The 16,423-nt window shown below is 40.9% G+C and overlaps 1 protein-coding gene across 1 annotated transcript in view; it reads right to left on the reverse strand.

The window, feature by feature from the left end:
- TBC1D30 (TBC1 domain family member 30) overlaps positions 1 to 15,241 on the reverse strand; it is a 59,142-nt gene extending 43,901 nt beyond the window's left edge. The window contains exons 1-2 of the mRNA XM_067314001.1: positions 14,896 to 15,241; positions 12,217 to 12,381 (exon numbers count right to left, since the gene is read on the reverse strand). Coding sequence (XP_067170102.1) covers positions 12,217 to 12,381; positions 14,896 to 15,172 — 442 coding nt within the window. The 5' untranslated portion in view covers positions 15,173 to 15,241. The remainder of the gene's footprint in view (positions 1 to 12,216; positions 12,382 to 14,895) is intronic.
- Positions 15,242 to 16,423: the final 1,182 nt, after the last annotated feature.

Below are 16,423 nucleotides of genomic sequence, written 5' to 3' on the forward strand. Positions count from 1 at the left end.
TGCAGCCACTCAATATTAGGCCAGATGAAAAACTAACAGTAACATTGAAAAAATACATAAAACTGTTAGATATCTATGATGTCTAATGCAACCTAAGGACCAAACAGAACAGTTCACGCTCTGTATTTTGGCAATATATGTTGTATAGATGGCAGGGAAAATATTATAATGATTAGTACGAGGTTAATGTGATTTTAGGAAGGTAATTACAATTATAGGGAGCTAAGTCTATAAGCTGCTTCACTGCTGGCAAAATCTAACAAGAAGTTTCTAATTTTTACTAAGACAGAGATAAATAATAGGCTTGTGTCCCTTTTTTTTTTTTCCTTTTCTTTTAAAGAAAAGTTCTGGTAAGATCATGTAACATGGAGAGGCAACACGGACTTAACATCCTTTGCAAGTTTCAGCTGTACCTGAGGAGCACTCATCCACTGTTCAGCACATCAAATTCAGGTTATAACTCCAGGGGGCAAAATATTTTAATAATCGAAGGTTCTCATTTTAGACTTCCTCCAGAGCTGCACTATAGCAAAATTATAAATAGGAGTATTGATCTGAATGGATGAAGTTTGCAACCCACTTCTCTCACATCTTGTTTTTAAATGACAAGCCTGTCCTACAAAGTTGCAAAAATGTAGCCACTAGCACTGCCTGATGCTCCATAAATTAGTCAATTCCTAGCACTAATTACCCCAAGCAGCTGTTATCCTCCATTTGATCTTCAGTATCCAGGAAATCTTTTCTTCAAAGAGTAACTCAACCAAAGAATGCTTAGTGTGTGCCAGATTTAGAGATAAAATGCATCTAAATTATTTAAAGGCCATGTAGCTTGTTGGGCAGTCTCGATGAAGCCCCATTAATCCTCCTGCAAGTTCACAACGGTGAAAATGCTGTTATTTCACTTGGCAAAAAAGAAAGGTTATTTGTATTGAAATATAATCCACAGAAGAATTTAAAAAGGAAGTAGTGTTAAGCTAGACAAGTAGAAAAGACTATATGTACAATCTAATTGCACAACTCTTTCTTTCAGTCTACTTCCACATATAAAAGCATGTCGCAAAAAGATTAAAGACTGTAATGACATGGTGTTATAGTTACAGAGCTCAGACGCCCACCCTGTGAGCTTATTCACACAAACAAACCCTTACATCTTGATTGTCCAGTATTTGCCATAGATGCCATGGGTTTTCACTACCTGCAGGAATCAGAGCAGGATCTGTCATCAGTTCAGAAGTGCCTAAAGGATTTGTGAAATACGAATGCTGGAAATATTTATCTCGTGCATTCCTCACACATCACCTTTTGCAGCACCCCTTGTACAGCCAGCTTGCTATCCAATTCCCACTTAAAGCAACAAATTCCTAGGTTATGGTTATATCCCCGACACTGACGAAGTCTTGCAGCAAAGAGCGAGGCTACTTTTGATTCCATCTGTGATGGTGTTGCACAGAGCAGGGCGTTGAGCACTTTGCTGAGGAGGTGCATAGCCCACCTGTATGCTCCTCTTCCCTCCCCTGCCTGACACACTGTCTGCCCCAGGCAGACCTCACTGGGCCACAGCAGAGTGATAAGCTCAGTTTCACACTAATCCTGAACTTCATGGAAATCAGTATCACAACTCATTTAACCAAAATAATTCGGGGAATAACACTATTAAACTAACCAAACTCTACTACTGATCAGGTATCCATCTCAATGACTACAAATGAATAGAGGAAATAGCATTGACTGGCCAAGTTATTTCTGAAGTCACAGCTAGCTTAAGATGGAGCATAGATAAAGACCAGGCTATTTCAACTTTCTTATTGTCAGCAGACAACAGGATCCTTCCTCCAGGCAGCTAGAATGCCTCCTAAGTCTGAGTTGATCAAAAATCATCTTCTGAAGTTACTGCAGTACTAGAGAAACAAAAAGTCACTGATTTGAGAATCACTTTGCTCAGGCGAATTTTTATATATAAGCATTGCTTGATAACTAATAATAGAAGAAAGCACAGGCAATAATCTGCCATCACTTTAATTTGCCTTTTTAATGCTCAACAAGTATTTTACATGACAAGTACTATATCCAATACATCAACTTTTCATGGCACAGCTGTTGTGAAAAGCATAATTCTGTGGACTCAAAATTCTAGATGCATCAAGAAACTAATCCTGTGAAGTCAGCTCTGTAACAGTACTAGTAATATGGTTACATAGAAGACTATGGAAAAGAAGGTAAACAGTCAACACCTGAGTCTTACGCATATATAAAATACACACAATCTCAGATATAACATAGACAACCGTTTCACTGTTGCCACAGCTGCCAAAGAATATTTACAACAGCCTACACCAGATGATGCAGAACAAGAATTTGGTAGAGATTCTGTAATCTATACATTCATATACTGAAGAATCTGCATTTTCTGTCACAAACTGGGCCTAGATTCAGCAGCAAGATTATTGCTTACAGAAGTATTTACTGAATTCACTGTTCAGGTCCATGGTAAGCAATGAAATACTACTTCTTTAATAAAAACTTATTTTACATCGCATGCACATTCAGCTGTTAATAGCCCATCAATTTCTGCATAATACATAAAAATATCATAGAACTATTTTGAGGGGGAAAGGGGGAAAACTGAAGACTTTATATAAGCAGTAGCTGACACTTTCGCCACTTTAGGCAGCCACTGCAGGATGAAAATGTTCCTTTCACTCCAACACAGTCAATCAAGACCGCTTACAGAATGTGCCTATGTGGCACAGTTTAGGCAGATCAAGTTAGCCCCACTTGACTCTCACCCCAGAGGTCTGCCATCTCCTAAGACAACTCCTAAGTAAGACCTAAGAGGTCTACATCTCCTAAGTATTCAAAGTGGGAGGACGAGGACAGAGGATGCAGGGATACGGTTCTGAATTTAGCAGGTCCACAGCCTACAGAGGAGTCAGACAGCAGGGCTGGTTGACCAGGGTCTCCCAGCTCTCACCATGACCACGCTCCTTTGGGTAGGGAACTGCTGTCTCCCACGGGGTGAGATACTGCACTCAATAGCTACCTGCCTGGCACAACACATCATCAATCAGCCAATCCACAGCTTCTTGCTTCTGTTTGAGGCACATCTGGAGCTAAATTTGGGGCTCTACAGGCAGGAGAGAATAGGAACCTGAAAGCCATCTCCTCTCAGATTATCCAAACTCAGCTGCTCTTTTCGCTTAGCTCCCACCTGGCTCTGAATTCCTAGCATCTGCCTTTCCTGAGAAAATCACACCCCTCAAGAGGCAGCAGCTCCTGGGTCTCACTGAACCGAAAAAATCATCAGCTGCAGTGAGCTAGGAGGTAGTACCTCTCTCAAGGATGTAATGGTTGCTCAGTCAGCAGGCTCCACAGCATCCCCAGAAATTTATCAGCAGCAGCAATCCCAACTCTGAGTGCAGCCAATTTACCATTAAAAGTAGCAGCAGAATGGCAATTAAAACAAGGAGGTGGCAGTAAGGTATATTCTTACACTCCCTGCTGATACACCCACACTAAGCAGTGTTCAGTAAGTGGTGTAAGCGCCTAGATTCCGTTCAGACTCCCAAGGTTTCTCACAACAGCAATTCAAACTCTGGATCCTGCCACTAGTCTAAGCAGCAGTCAAGACTGTATGCTTGTTAAACCCTAAAGGAATTTAGCTGATGGAGCCCATGATAAAAGCCATTTTTGAGAACTGCATAAGTTTTAGCTGATGATGGAATAGGAAATGGCATTTGTTAGGATGAGACAGAAAAGAAATATCTTCAATAGAGGTAAGAAACTTCAATGAGGAGAGTAGGGACAAAGAAGCATGCTAGAGAGTATCCAACATAGACAAATAAAGATTCATTATAATCCCAAAAGAGGCAGAAGGAAAACATACAGCTTAGGAATGAGCTTTGGCTCTTCAGCTCCCTAGACCAGCCAGGCAATCCTAGTGTAGAGCAGCCAGGGAATAAACTGCAGAGGTAGCTGGCTGCGTATTCCCAGGAAGATCACTAGTAAAGTTAGTTGGAAACATTTTAATGGAAAGCTCTGTCATAAAACACTGGCTTCTGAAGAGCAAAGGCCTTCACTGCAGAACATTATCTTTGATGAAAACATATTTCTAAAAGCTAAAAACATAAAATGTTTATCCTGAAAAGAGTCAAAATTAAATTAACTTATTTCAAAACAGCTCATTATTTAACATGAAAAAGGGTTAGAAGTGTCAAAATCTGAACAAAGCAGTTTAGTTCAAGATGCTAGTTTTCAGAATTTTGGTTCATAAGCAAATGATTTTTGTGAGTGGGTGTTTTATTTCACGCTGGAACAAGAGATTGCTGTTGTATTCTTAAAGCAGAATTTCCCTCAGAGTGAGGATTGCAGGTTTCGTACTGCTCTAAGCACTAGTTTTTGACATCTTTTCAATTTGATATTCTGCAAGTGCACAGACCACATGAACTTTTTAAACAGATACAGTCAAATCAGACAGCAAATCTGACCTCTCATTTTTTAGAAAAAACACATCATTTCCTTTTTAACACTAGAAGAACAAAGAACTTTCACTTCATCTTGGGAATCAAGAAATTGATCTTAGACCCAAAGTGACCTCTGAAGGATACCAAGTTCGTCATTGTTCAATCACGTAATTTGCTAAGCTCATAATGAAAATGATTGGACAGTTTGCAAATTTAAAGTTTATATTACAGCTTTGTTTCTACAGGGGAGAATACCAGCAAGAGAAGATGGCACAGTCAGCTGAAGCATTTTTAGTTAGCCAGCCAAGGGCTTTAGCACAGAGCTGACCCTTTTATTGTGGATGACCTCTGTAGCTGCATAAAATTCTATGACAGCAAACCCTCAGTGACATTTAAGAACAAAACTTGCTGTCCTCACAGGGCATCAACATCTTGTTGCTCTGCGTTCCACTCTTCTGGTATTGTGTTTAACACCACTCACTCTTCCCTTTTTTCTTCCCACACTCACTAACACAAATCCAGAATACCTGACCTAGTTTACATTAGCAAATACAAAACATAACACACAGCTACTTATTACATTTCTCCATGAGCTGGTGCACGGAGATGAATGATGTTGTTTGCAGTCCTCCTCCTCCAGACTAGTGCTAAAGGAATATGCAAGTAATCCTTCTTAGTCCAGGCTCCCATTGCAATGGAATAAGCTTTCAGGTTTGCTGGAATCTTGGCTGGCTGAAGCTGAATGAAACATAATAATCAAATAGCATTTAATTTTATAAGAGCATATACACAATTGTAGGTGGCTCTTTCTAAAGGTTCTCTGGCGATATTTTAAAGCGTCACACTGTTTATTAATAATGCTGGATAACACTGAGCAAGTCAATTAAGGTCATACCTTTATCTACAGTCATTTTTCCCCATGCACAGCCTAAACCCAAGGGCAGGTGAACTTTACCATTCAGCTCAGAACAACTGCAGCCCACTGGCCAGTGCACGTTACAGACCAAGAGCACAGCTACAGTCCCCACGGTGCCAAGCTCAGGCATCAGTCCTAGTTCAACCTCTACCTAAATACAGGTTCTGCACCTCCCCTTTTCTGGCTACGCTATTACTTCACTCCCTGCAAACCAGCACAAGACATAGAATGGATTACAAAATCCTTGATTATCAGTCCTCAGCCCACCTCCACATTTTGAGTCATAAGGAACATAGAAAGCCTTCACTCTATGCAGCATAACTAACAGTTTGTTGACAACAGCACTAAACCAAAATCAATAGCAATATTCCATTTAGTTACGTACTCATGGCTACAAGGAGGCAACCGACTGTAAAGACAATTCACCTGGGAGAGGAGAATGTCACCAAAGCCAGTAAGCCACAAAGCAGTTTACCAAACAATGAAAGATGATTATGACATTTTCAAGCTTATGATTCTATTTCTTTCCATTTCCCCTTTCCCGTAGAAAGGCATGCAAGAACAAAAGATCAGGCAGGACTATATTAAGAACCATTCATTAAGAGAACCTAAAACCAACCACAAGCAGCACTTCTTAGGTATGCATTCCAAAAAGCTACAGTATCCATTCAAATTAAGAAATTCATTAACACCCATGAAGGGTAAAGACTAGTAATATAGCCAAGCACACAAATACAAATGAGTTCCTAGAGAAAACTACTGAACTGAAACATACAGCCCCTTGAGTCATTTGAGGATGACTCATAAGAAATCAGACTCCATAAGAAGCAAACCACCTGTTTTAACTGCACCAGAAGAGGAGTGTATTTTTGATAGATCAATTAAACAGTTTATGATATAAAAAGATACGGAAGCAGATCAATCTGGCTTCAAATATCAGTGCTACTGAGTTCAATTTAAAATGTATTACTCTAACAGCTGGAAAATGAGACACACTTTTCCAAATGAACAATCTGCTTCACATCCACTTGGAAATCTAAAGAAGAGTTGGAGACAAACACAGCAAGTACACAATAGTTTCTCTTTTAATTGCAAGTGCAACAATGGAAATTGCACAGACACTAGAATTTTTTATTCTTAATACAGAACATCCTCTCCTCTAACATGTATTTCAGACTTTTGAGTAAGGAAGAAGAATGTAGTATCAAACGCAAGTTTAAAATTTGGCCACTAATTTATCATAATGAAGATTCAGTGGTTTTTTTTTTTTTTTTTTTTAAGGAATGAAAAGAAATTAAAACACATTGCAGCAGAGAGGTTCTGTGGTAAATCACGCATATACAACTGCAAGAGTACCTTAACTCGGATGTGAGAGGGAATAACTTGCTTCACGTGGATGAATTACTATGCATGTACACAAGTTTGCCCCAGGTTAAGACAGACACCTTATCCACAGTGACAGTCAAATCAACATTAGCTGTAGGATGTCTTAAAAATTGAATTGTGGGTACTGCATTAAAAGTCCACAGCATATTGTATTAAAGCTATTTTATTAAAGCTGCACAACACTTTTCACTCTTCAGCTTCTTATATATTTAAGAAACTTTCACCCTATGAACTAAAATTTGCATGAATGTCTGCCTTGGTCTCATAACAATTGAGGGAGCCAGAGTGATTGAGAAAACAGGTGAGCAGGTAACTAGCGCATGCAGACTAAGAGACCGGAAAAACATGAGAAAGACCAAGCATGATGTGAAGAAAACTCAAAGACAGAAGAGTCTGACCAAGTGGCAGTGGCAGACACTGCAAGATAGACAAGGTAGGCAAGACACAGGGAGGGGGAAATGGAACAGGGCTGAGAAGTCCAGTATTTAAAACCTGAGATCAAGGGAGAAAAACTAATCACGAATTAGGAAGGGGGGGGGGGGGAAACAAAAAACAAAAACAAAAACAACCACACACAAATGGGAGATGGAACAGAACACACAGACGAGGCAGGCTGAAGCTAAAGGGACATACTTTGAAGGGAGGGATGGAGTGAGGAGAGAGGAAATTGAAGGTAAGCACACAAGTACCTTTGCTTGTCTAGATCACACTTATTCACTCACATTGGATGAGGGTGATCTTGCCCAGCGCCTCCTAACCAACGCATACAATATCTGACAGGGCTTTCCCAGTTTCCCTAAGGGAGTCCCTGCAGCCTGCTAGGAGAGTTGGTGCTGCAGTGATGATCACACGTTCTCAGAATGTCAAGAAATGGGCCAGGAGTTCATCGCAGTCTCCTACCAGGGGAACGCTACCCTTCCTCCAGGACCAGATGACTTCAGTCACTGCTGGCTTTCTGCCCAGTTAAGATGCACAAACACTGCTACTTAGTATATGAACAAATGTCTGAACTTCTATAGTTAGACTCCAAATTATTCAGCCCCCACAGTCAGGAGCTTCTGAATAAGCCATCACCTCCACAGTCAAGTGGGAGTTATTGATCTCAATTACAAATAAGCCGTTCATCACCATTTGTTCAGCTGCTTCACATATGGAACTAAACACTTTTTGTGAACAACATTTATTTACCAGTCTAAGCCTGATTTTTAATTATTTCATCTATTTATTGTCTGAGCACATTTGTAAAGCACTTCTAACTTCACATTTAAAGAAAGGATGTGAAAGCCATCAACCTATGAAAACCAAAGACAAACCTCAAACTCTGCATGAAATAAAATATTTTGTCTCCCTCTGCTGGCTCTGCACTAAATCAAACCAGGAGGAGGGGGAGAGAAAAAAAAAAAAGACAAGACAAATAACAACAAAAAAAAGCAGAAAGTTAATGTTTATTGTCATCCTAGAAAACTCTATATGGAAGTCAACAACAAAACAGCAGAAAAATATATTTATCTTTAATCTCAGTTTCTAAACCACTATTACAACAGAGTACATTAAATGTCTTTTTAAACACAGCAAGAGACACATTTAAAGTTATAATAGCTACATAGAAACTTTCAAAGAAACTTCATTAGAGTGTTACTAAAAATATTTTTTTGTAAAAAAATAAGAGACTATAACTGAGTGTTCTCTCAATATAATTTCAACCTATTTTATAATGAATCAGATTTAAGCATCCCTGCTTGCCACCAGCTGACTGAGCCATAACGATGTTGCTGATGATTTTATCTATAAGTAATACACACTTTTTTTTAATTAAAAGGGCAGGAGATCAAAATTTGCAATTCAATGAAATTCTGGTTTGCAATTTGATCGCTCAACATAAATTTAGTCATATAAGCAAGCTGTCCCTATATAAAAACAGGGAGAAAATAATGAGATGTCTTTTGCATATTATTTGGATGACAGCTGCAAAAGTAATGGACAAAATTATTTTTGACACATACACCTTAGTTTATGTTTTTACTGAATTCTGCTTTTTCCAAATGATACAATTACAATTAGCGTGTTAAGCTCTCTGCTTGCTAGGATGGATTTGAAATAGTTCACAATGCTCCAGAACAACTTAATTCTTGTTATTCCAAATAAGTCAAAATTGCAAGAGTAAGAGATACGTGCACCTTGAAGCCATATTTGGTACCAGGCCATCACTGTGATTTCTCTCTTACTGATTTACTTTGCCGGAGTTTAAAATTTGTAGTATAATAAGCATTTTTTAAATGAAACTAGTCAGCCATATATCTTACAAATCAAAACTACAGTGCACTGTACTGGTCTTAGCATGTATCCAGCAGAGTAATTTATCCACCGTCCAACAGAGCAGCAGCCATTCATACTTCCAATCAAAATGCACTTCACTCTGCAGTGAATTCTGTTTTCCATAGTAATACTTATCTGTAAGCAAAACACATCAGCTACCAGTGATAAGGATTGATAACATCAAGAAAAACACAGGAGGTTCTCAAGCCCATGCTGACAGAGCCCAGGACCAGCAGGTACCCAGTGACTCTTTGCTCTTCCACATTTATTCTATCTGTTCTGCAGCTGAAATCCTGCACACGCTGTGCTGGGTATCGTGCCATGCCTCTTCAGTACATTGAAGAGAGACCAAGAGCCAGTAGAGCTGGAAAACTGACCCATGGATGGCTTTCTGTGTGGTTTGCAGAACTTTAGTATCTTAAACTTGACAGTTCTGTCAAGTTTTTGCCTGTTTATTCTTCATAGAGGACAAAACTAATGCATGATATATATATTCCATCACAAAATAAGGGGTCAAATTGATCAGTACCACAGTTCCCTAAATAACTGAAATTATCACAAAAAGCAAGTTTGACAGGCAGTGTTTAGTAAAGGGCTTGACATAACAAAGCTAGAATTCAGCACCAAGACAGGATTTCCATTTATTTTGAAAAAGTGACCTGATAAAGATTTTAGTACTACAGGTTATCATAATGCTAATGCTGTACACAAAAGCACATTATAAAGCTTCATGGCATGTAATAATATTGCAAATATACATTCTCATCAGGAAAAAAAAACAAAACTTTCAACAATACTAAACTTCTGCAAATTAATATATTGAATATTTTTAAAGGAGAGGGTAGTCTATAGAAAATCCAGTTTCCAAGGGCTTTAGTCAGCAGAAAAGCTCAGTTACATTTCAGTTATTTTTTAAAGTGATTTTTTTAATGTTCCATCACATTAACTGCTCTTTTTTTTAAAGTTAAAAGAGGAGACAATAGATGTTTCCACTGTTAGCATAATAGTTCTGCTGAGATTTTAGGACTTCACTACATATTCTGCAGCTCCACTTCTTAAGCCAGAAATCACCTTTTCCTAGCCATTCATCCCTGCTTCTCCTACCACCTTCTGCATCATGCACAGCACAGAATCAGGGAACTGTTAGAGGAGAAGGGGAGGGTGGGGGTGGAAAAGGGATTTATCTCTTAACTGGATCACCTCTCCGATCTGGTCCTTATATACCACTCAGGGGTTCCTACCACTACAATACAGGAGATGATACAAACACAAGAATAAATTGTTGGAGGGAAGAAGGCCAGCTGGGCCTGCCTTTGGACAGCTGTTCATCAAATTGTGCCTCAGACACATGAGTACCAGGGAATTCAAAGTTGAACAACCTATGTCAAAGGTTTATTGTGACATTCTCTGTATAATGCTAGCATATTTGTATTGAGGGATACAAATACAATCTGAATCTACTCCAAAGCAACTGAAGTCATCAGGAGTCCTTCAACCAGTTCCAGTGGCTTTGGATCAGGTTTTGAAGCAAGAAATAACTAAGTTTTAGTTGTCCTGGGACATATACATTTAGATTTCCCGAGATGTAAACTGGAAACCAGCACTAGGTAAATTTTTTGTATTAATAATAAAAATATCTAACCTAAAAGAGATTTAATATACAAACCTATACAAAGGCTTCAAAAACCTACATACATATGCATGGATATTAAGCAATAAACTGCATTACATTAAAACTTCAGCTGCCATCTCAGTTGTTACTAGCACATTTAGAACATAATGCTTCTTTCCATTAATCTAAGTATAAAAAAGTTATCCAAAATCTGTAAAACCACATTACTACATTCATATTTAAGATGAAATGCCATATCCCTCGGAGTCAATAGGATTTTACCTGACAAAGGTGGTCAGAATGTTCAGACCTTCAGAATTTATAGCCAAATCCTCTGAATACTTAAGTACATGCAAAATTCAAATAGTATCATTTAAAATGAGACTACAGTGTATGCTTAAGTGTTCACAGTACTGAGGACCCAATTATCAAGCTGACATTTATTAGGAAAAAGAGTAAGTGAGAAAAAGAAATACGTTAAGTAGTGTATGTCAGACAAGAACTTTCATGCTCGGTTTTAAATAGAATGAAAGAGTACTTATAAATACTTCACGGGAATAGACAAACCCTTAACTAAACTACATTAGCATATGCCACTACAGTAAGTTTTTTTAATAAAAATTTTTACATGCACCTCAAAGCTACTACAGGCATTTGTGACGAGGCCATGCTTTATTTACTGTACCTGAACATTTCTGTACCTGTCACGCTGCATGTTAATGAAAAAAGATAGGGAATGTTAGATTATTTTCATATATCCCCTATAAAGGCATAATTTTTATTATTTATTTTTTTTACAAGCGATATGACATTCAATTTCACTTTAACAGAACTAACAAAAGCACTACAGTGTATCTTTAGATGATGACTTTGCCAAGTCGAATAAAAAGGTTTCACTGTGTTGGAAGAAAAGGCTAAACAATTAAAGAGCAACATTTCTTTTCTTTCCCATGCATCCCTTTTGAAACCCCCCAAAAACACAGATGCTGATAAAGCGGTCTGAGGAAAGTGGGTTTGTTTTACTACTACACCTCACCTTGAATCAACTCAATAGAAAGGAGTTATGGAGTGTTAATAATGTTCTGGAAAGACAATTATATATGCTGCCTATAGCTTCCAATTAGAAGAATTTCCACTTATGCCATCTCCCTTATGCCATACAAAAGCTCCAGTTAAACACAACATGCACACCAAAAAATTCAACTCAAGAATTCTTGCATATAAGAGCTGAAAAGCCTGGCAGACAGTCAACAGTAAGAAGTGCCTCACCAACACACAGATCTGAGGCTACTACAGCATATCTAGCTGATTGCTTAGATCAAACTGTACTTCATCTGTTCCCAGGCACATACATTCCCCACATCATGGGAAGCTAGTCATATGCAAATAATAGTATAACCTGACCTCTTGGTTTTAATAATTTAGAGATCACATATAATCAAATGTGAGGGCTTAATTGAACTACAGCCCACATTAATGAAATAAACTACTTACGCTAATACACGCGTACACAGAACAGTACTTACGTCGTTTCTGGGAAACCGCCTGTAAACAAGCCGTGACAATATCACAGTTCTTCTGGACTTTATGTACAAGCCTGTCTTTCTGCTTCAGAAGACGAAGCAACTTCGCTGACTGAACAGAAATTCTGTAATTCAGTTCTTGTTTTATAGTTTTCAGTTCATCAACATCTGCCAATAAGCAGAGAAAGTTACTTCAGTCCAGGCCAAAACATATGTAAACAGCTTATTGCAACTGATACGTAAAGGGACTTGCCTCACAGACATTTACATAAACTTTCCACAAATTAGTAGTTCTATTGAACAATACAGTTCCCAACTATAAGCATTTTCAGAATCTGAACCAGTGTCTTTTAATTTTCTTTTAAACTGAAGTACTTTGACTTATTGCACAGTGTATGAATATTAATAATTTTACTGTTATAAATTGGAAATATGACAGATGTAGCCATAATGTATGGTTATGCTGCTATAAATATAACTTAAATACAGTACTTTCTGGAAGTTGCCTGCAGAAAACGTGCATGAGGAGCAAGCAAATAGTGACAGACACAGGACACATTTAAGTTGGCCGCAAGGTTAGAAATGCAATTCCAGGAGGAGCTCCAAATGGGAAACTCTTTCCAAAGAAAGGGAAACTAGGTGACTTCAACTACTGAAGTTGTAGCTTCAATTATTTCCACTGGTCAGTCACAGTGCCACCAGAGCATCCATGACAGGAGTTCCCATTAGCTCACCAAAAAGACGCAGCTTGCTTCTAATACTCTTTTCTCCCTCATGTGGGGAACTTCAGGTTCAGAAAGAAAGGGAGTCAGGTGGGGGGAGGGGGGAGAAGATGTCTTTAGTCTGTTACATTTTTGAGTCTCTCCTTTGTTCTCAAAGCAGCACACCTCACCTGTGAAAGCTTGGGTCTTGCCTCTCAGATGCTGACATCTTCAGCTTTTCTCTATAATAGCCTGCTACTTCTGTTCCTTAATGCTAAGTTTTCAAATCCTACCACTCTCGCTCCAATCGTGCCTCCCTGATGCTGCAAATCTGACCCAGCGAAGAAAAAAAAGATTTATGCATCCAGGAAAGAAAAGCTGCTCCTGGTGAGGAGGAGAACAGTTCAGTTCACAAAGCCAAATTCTTTCAAAAAATCTGGAGTGCTTAAAGAAAGGAACAAAGTAAGTAGGACAAGATGTTTATCAATCATGGGACAGTAGAGAACCAGAAATGACTGCAGGGAGGGTAGCCACTGTTAAGACAATCCTGCATTCTGCACCTTCTACTAGTTTCAGCATCCACTGCTCACTCAGTGTCCACCAAGCACTGGTACCTGGCAAGGGGATTTTAGATCCACATCTATGGATTTTAAGAGCAAAAAAATTAGATTGTATTCCTATTGACTTGTATAGTCATCACAAAAGGAGTGAGATGGATTTTATTCTTTCTGATCCATCCCAGTTAGTTGTCCCTGTAACAACAACTGATTATCCTTACAGCAAAATTCATAAGTTTTGATTCAACAACAACAAAAAAATATTCCAGAACAAGCAAATCTCCTGTCAAGTCACAGGTTCCCACTGGACACGCAGAAGAATGTGATCTACATCTTGTAACACCATCTCATTTAGAAGCCAAACACGGAAGCAGAAAGCTATTTGTACAGGTCAGAAAAACAGGCAAGTTTATTCATTTCCTGCTTTTTTTCCTCATCAAGAGCAAGAATGATTTAACATCAGGAGGCAAGAGGCTTTTGTACAGTCCTCCTAATCGGGCCAGGTTGGAGTTGTAAATCATACCCTTTCACAAACATTCAGTGTCACGTCTGCTTGTTTTTCATCAGAATTATTTGATAGTTTCACTTTGGTTAGTTGACCATTGCGATTATTTTTTTTTCCCCGGAACACTTGGGTATATCTGCAAATAAACTAAACCTGACAATTGTAAAGCTCAAGTCTGCCAGAAATAAAAGGACCTGAAAACTTACTATCTCTGATAATATAAGATGTGCAGCATCTCTTCTAGCTCAACAAAATATGGACTTAGCATATCACAGACATTTATACGTATGTACAAAAATTTGTTTTCTGAGGGTGTGCTCTGTCCAGTAACACCTAATATCAGGCCAAGAAATCTCTCAGGAAAAAGAAAACTGGTCATTATTTAATACTCCAAGCGAAGAAAACCACTGAGCCTACACAATCACAGCAGCTTTGACGATTCCCTCACAGAAACTGCGCCCAAAACGAAACAGCGAGGGAACAGCACACAAGGCACGGCTTTGAACGAGATACCGGCTGGCTCCTTCCCTAGGAAGCTACGCATGGGAAACTTGGGAAGAGACAGACGTGTATATTTAAAGACCGAGGTAATAAATCAGAGTGTGTGTGCGCGTGTGTGTGTATATATATATATATATATATGCGTGTAAGCAAAGAGGCAGAGGAGCAGAGACTATACCCTTTGAGCAAGGCTCCCTTGCACGGTCAGAAGAAGAGAAAGAGGCGATAGAGCAGTAATTTCCCGCCCAGACGGAGGCACAAAGCGGCCACAGGCCCCGCAGGATGCAACCCTCGCCCGGGGCAAGGGGAGCACGGCCCCGCCAGGCGGCGGGGGGGGACGGGGGACAGCCGGGCACCGGCTGTCCCCCGTCCCCCCCCCGCCGCCCCAGGCCGAGGACGAGGCGAGGGCGGGCGGTACCTTTCAGCCGCAGGTACTTGATGTGGCTCGGCCGCTGCTGCAGCTCCCGGAGGACGCGGGAGCGGGCGCTGCCCGACGGGGCGGCCGCCTCAGCGGCGGCGCCGTCGGCGCGGTACAGCTCGGTGAGCAGCCCGCTCACGAGCGACGAGGTGCGGCTAGTCCGGCGGCAGCCGCCGCCGCCGCCAGGACCCTCCTCATCCTCTTCTTCCTCTTCGTCGTCCTCCTCCTCGGCCAGGCTGTCGGCGCTGCTACCCCCCCGACCCAGGGCGGGCTCCATCTTCCCCAACCGCCAGCGGCAGTGCAGAGTTCCGGGTTCGGCCCGTTCCACAGCGACGGAAGGGAGAGGGGGGGGCGGGAGAGCCCAAGCCGACAGGTCGCGCCTCCACAGGCAGGAGTAGCCTCTCGTAGCCCCACTCCCTCCCCCCCCCCCCCCACGCACCTCGCGGCGTGGTAGAGGCCGCGCGCGCATTGCCCGAGCTGGGGGTGGGGGGAGGGCAGGCAGCCCGCTGCACCTGCTGGGGGGGGGAGGGGCGGTCGCCCCGCCCCGCCTCGCCCCGCCCCGCCCCGCCCGGGCCGTGTCGCGGCCGTTGGCCAACGGACACTCGGCACGGCCGGGGCCGGAGCGCTGAGCCACGCGAGGTGTCCAAGGAGCTGACGGCTAACGATGATTTCCCGGCTGCGTCTACCTAGAGGAAAGGTCATGGCTGTCTTTGCGTTTATGCCGTTCCTGTTATCTCGCTGATGTATAACACATTCCTGAGACACAGTCTGGTTTTGCGTCTGTGCTTCGTGCCTCAGAGGAAGGCGAAAAAAGAGCACGAAGGAATGTAGGGCATAACTCTAATCGTGTAACTATGAGACTATGATTATGCAAGTCACCATAAAACACAGTAAAAATCAGAGCTGATAATAGGGTTTATGTTACCATCAGAGCCGATGCTGGGGGAACCACATTGCTACCATATTGTACAACCTGAAGCCCATGTATTGCAGCAGGTAATACCACTGCTATTACAGCCCCCTTTCCCTGATATGTCGTGTGATTATACCACGAGATAGCTAAGCATAGAACAACCCTTTGTCACTTGGCCTGCTCCAGTCCCACTGAAATCAGATGGCTAATTTTTTCAGTTTCTCCCTTCTAGCATATCAGGAGCTACAGAGATCCAGCTCTCTAAATAATAATAATAATAATAATAATAATAATAATAAAGAGTAGCTCTACCAACTTATTTTAATTTAGTGTTCTCCTCCATACAGTTTTATCTTCAGGCTCAAGAACGTGAAGCTTCTTCCCTACAGGAATCTTGCACAGGATCGAAGCAACAGGATTCAGAGCTGATGAAGATGCTGTTAATTCACTGCAACCCTCTGATAACTCTGGAAGGACCGTTGGTGTCGTTCACTAATCACGTGCTTCCTGGCAGTGTAGGCTAAATTCCTCGTGAATATATGGAGTTCCCAGCATTCCCATTCCTCTAGCAAACTCCCTTCAGGTCATGCTCCTTGTCTTTTTCTCCCTTTTGGT

Source organism: Apteryx mantelli, chromosome 1 (genome assembly GCF_036417845.1).
Source record: "Apteryx mantelli isolate bAptMan1 chromosome 1, bAptMan1.hap1, whole genome shotgun sequence".
NCBI classification, from domain to species: Eukaryota; Metazoa; Chordata; class Aves; order Apterygiformes; family Apterygidae; genus Apteryx; species Apteryx mantelli.